This window comes from Convolutriloba macropyga, unplaced genomic scaffold, assembly GCF_964194025.1.
Source record: "Convolutriloba macropyga unplaced genomic scaffold, txConMacr16.3 SCAFFOLD_2688, whole genome shotgun sequence".
Lineage (NCBI taxonomy): Eukaryota > Metazoa > Xenacoelomorpha > Acoela > Convolutidae > Convolutriloba > Convolutriloba macropyga.
The window spans coordinates 29,318-32,749 of record NW_027453407.1 but is presented as its reverse complement, the minus strand read 5'-3'; the positions used below and the strand labels follow the sequence as shown (position 1 = coordinate 32,749).

The window sequence follows — 3,432 nt, the reverse complement described above, 5'->3', positions numbered from 1 at the left end:
GAAACTAATTGCGCACGTAATTTTTAAGATGCTGCTGGAACTAAAAAATTGTTATTGTAATCGTATTTATAATTTTTTAACTTCTTGTATAGAAAACATCATATAAATATTCTTTATTTTCTGTGCAAAATATAAAATGCTGTATATATTGGAACAATTTTTGGTGGAATAGATATTAATGCGATGAAAAGTCCATAAAAATGGGTAAGGTCCCCCGGCTTAACTAATTTAAAGCCTTTTTCTTTTTTACTTGGTTAATTGTCATATTGAAAATATGAGCTCTGCCTTGTATCTCAGTAGCAACTGTTGATCCAAATCTGATTTGAATGTCAACAGCATTTTCTCTCCATTTTGAAACGTTAAATTTGACATCATTATTACCAACAGAGACCACACTTTTCCCAGGAAATTTGGTTGACTGTCTTTTAATCTCATATGATGTGAAGTCACATTGTGGTTTGCATTCGAGGTAGCACTCACCTGAATACCGAGATAAATGCTCACAGTGCACTCGGTTGTTGAAATTTTGAGAAATATTTGGGTCTTTCCCATTAGCCCCCCCTCCCAGCTTAGTGATCAGATAACCTAGAGCCCCCAATCGTGGTAAAAATACCACAATGGGGCTATAATGGGAAAGACTCAAATATTTAAATAGCACTTGAAATCGCAATCACACCGGTTGCTCAAAGAAATTTCTTGGTGGCTATTCTAGGTCATAGATGATTCTTAAAAGTCCTATTAGTACTATTTGACTCGCATGATTTCTTAGGAGTTATGGCAGGATGATATAAAAATTTCAACTTAATCCCAAATCCAATTAATATGCACAGAAAGAAGAGAACAAGAAAGCCTGGATATTAACGAACCAATTTCTGGACTTGAGCGCATATCATTCACGGCATCATTGTAGGTCTTATATAAAAATCTGAAAATATGAAATGGACCAAACCAAGTTTTGTACAACATACAGGTTGCTTTGAAGCACTCAACAAATTATTTTACAAGTCATCAATCGTTCCTCTCAAAAAAGTTTAAAAAAAACTTTCACGTCATTGAAAATCAGAATTTTTGCATAAAAAACGACTTATGGTTTTTTTTATAATCAGGAGACAAACGATAGGTGACAATTATAGGTAAAAATAACTCACTAGATAAAATAAAACAGTTCTGGAGAACAAAAATCAAGACATATATGGTTTCAATTTAATAAAACTAGTCATATTTTTTTAAAAAAAGAACATTTTAAAAAAATATTGGCCTAAGAGTACAGTATATCGACATTAAAAATATTTTAAGTAAAAAGTTAAACAAGTTGGTTAATAGTGACCAGGGAAACCCATAGTTTGAAATGAGTTCTGATTTCCGCAATTTGTAAAGGAGGGAGAAATATTGGCTGATATTCAATCAGAGCAGAAAATCTTTATTCAACTTATGCAAGAATTGTTTGTTCTCTTTGATATTTTTTAATAATCTGTTAAGCAAAAAAAACAATTTTTGATCTTTTTTGTACACAATTTCAGTTATTGTCAAGTTTTTAATAGTGTTCTTATCTGATAGACATTTTTGAAAAAAAAAATTGTTCAGTAGAAGACGAAAGATTGTATGTTCGGTACGATAAAACTAAACTAGTTGATCTAAATCTGTTTTTTTTTAAAATCATCACACTTGATTTTTGACTTGTCACTCAGTATGGACACAACTTAACTCAAAACCAGAACATGACATAGAACATTTAGAATACATAGATCCGTTTGAACTTTTGCTCTGCAGAAAATACTTTTAGATTCGATCTTGTTGGTTATTTCATGAAAAAAGTAACAATCAGAAAACATTTTCCAATTTTGTAGCAAGAAGAATTAGGTTTAAAGACATTTTTTTAAATTTTAAAAAAAAACATAAAAAGACAACTTACACGGGAAGTTCTTACTGAAATGATGACTTTTGAATGTTGGAACTGCAAACCAACCTGATGTAGAACTCGGGAAGAGCAAAAATTATAAATAAAAAACAGAGGTGCTTCTTTTTTCTATCATGACTGACTATAGTAATTTCCTGACTGACTACAATAACTTCCTGACCGAGGAGACCAACTCTTGTGCAAGTATCCGTTTTGTTGTCATATATCGTCCCAAATGTTTTTCAATGTGTTGCTCTTTGTAAAGTCTGAACTGAGCTAGTTTGTTAGAATTAAACACTGAGCTTGTTAGATTTGCTTTTTTTCTAGAGGTTCAATGGATATTTGACGTGGGTTATGTCTACTTTTCGAGATGAAAAACAGACATCAGACATCCATATAGTAGCAACAGACAGCAATATTCTCTACAAGCAACTTTTCTTTTTGATATTTAGAAATTTTCAAACATTTCTCGAAACCATCAAAGTAATCAAAATTTTTCAAACCCTGTCGTAATTTTTTTATGGAATGTTTCAAAATACAAAATGAAAACTTGGTTTTGGTGATCTTAAGTTTACTGAAATCACTTACTCAGTGCCTGTGCATTATCATATGGGCACACTAGCATCTCCAGCTGTCCACACGTCTTAGTCGGACTTAGGGTGTACCGCATGGTATTACATCCACAAGAACTGTTTTCCTTACTTAACATACACTCATCCACGCATAAAAAGTAGGAATAGTCACTACTGTACTTTAGAATTCCTTTTGTTCCTTCTGCGATGCAATCTGTCTTTCCTGATTTGTCCACGTACTTGAAAAGGGAGAGGGATAAGTCGTGGAAATATCCAGGTCCTAGTTTGATCATCATTCTTCAGGAAAAAGGAAAAGTTTCTTGTTCAAGTGTAAAAATCTTTTATAGGAATACAGCAATGAGTGCTATTGACATCAAAAATTAACACTTCATTCGACCTCAGTACGTTCTAAACTAAAGAAATTGTGACGTTCGCTGTCGCTTTATGAGAAGAAATGAGAATTTATAGCTTAAGAAAGTGTCTTCAAATCATTTAAATCTTAGGTCACTCAACTTAATTAAAGTTTGATTTCAGTTTGGGGTGCAAGAAACAATCTGTATGAAAGCGTTAATAACTTACAAGAGATAACTTTTTTGGAAATGAAAAATTCTGGAGAAATCAGGACGAATTGTTTCATTATTTTTATATTTATGTTTTCATTTGTGCATAAAAATATTGACCACAAATGATTTCACTACAATATTGTTTCTTAGAGGTAAAATTTTCTAAGGAAATTCAAATTAAATGTTTTTAGGCGTGATATTTTATTTGCGTTAACTTTGTTCTCATATATTTTTTGGAGTCAATAAATAGAGGGCAATTTTGTTTTCTCCGCAGATCATTCGTTTTCTAAGAACTGTTCTTATTGAAATTTTTCAGCGCTAATAGCTTTAAATTCTTTTTTTTCAATCACTTTTGGTTAAGAAAAAAGTTACAGCAAAAATGCTTAAAAGATGCGAAAGA

At 31.7% G+C, this 3,432-nt stretch overlaps 1 protein-coding gene across 1 annotated transcript; it reads right to left on the bottom strand.

Moving 5' to 3' along the window:
• Window positions 1-285: 285 nt before the first annotated feature.
• Window positions 286-2,765, bottom strand: LOC142358264 (uncharacterized; the record flags this gene model as incomplete). The annotated part of the gene is made up of 2 exons (XM_075409699.1): window positions 2,486-2,765; window positions 286-480 (listed from the first exon to the last, which is right to left on the bottom strand). Coding segments are annotated over exons 1-2 (475 nt in total), but the record flags the coding sequence as incomplete, so codon positions are not given.
• Window positions 2,766-3,432: the final 667 nt, after the last annotated feature.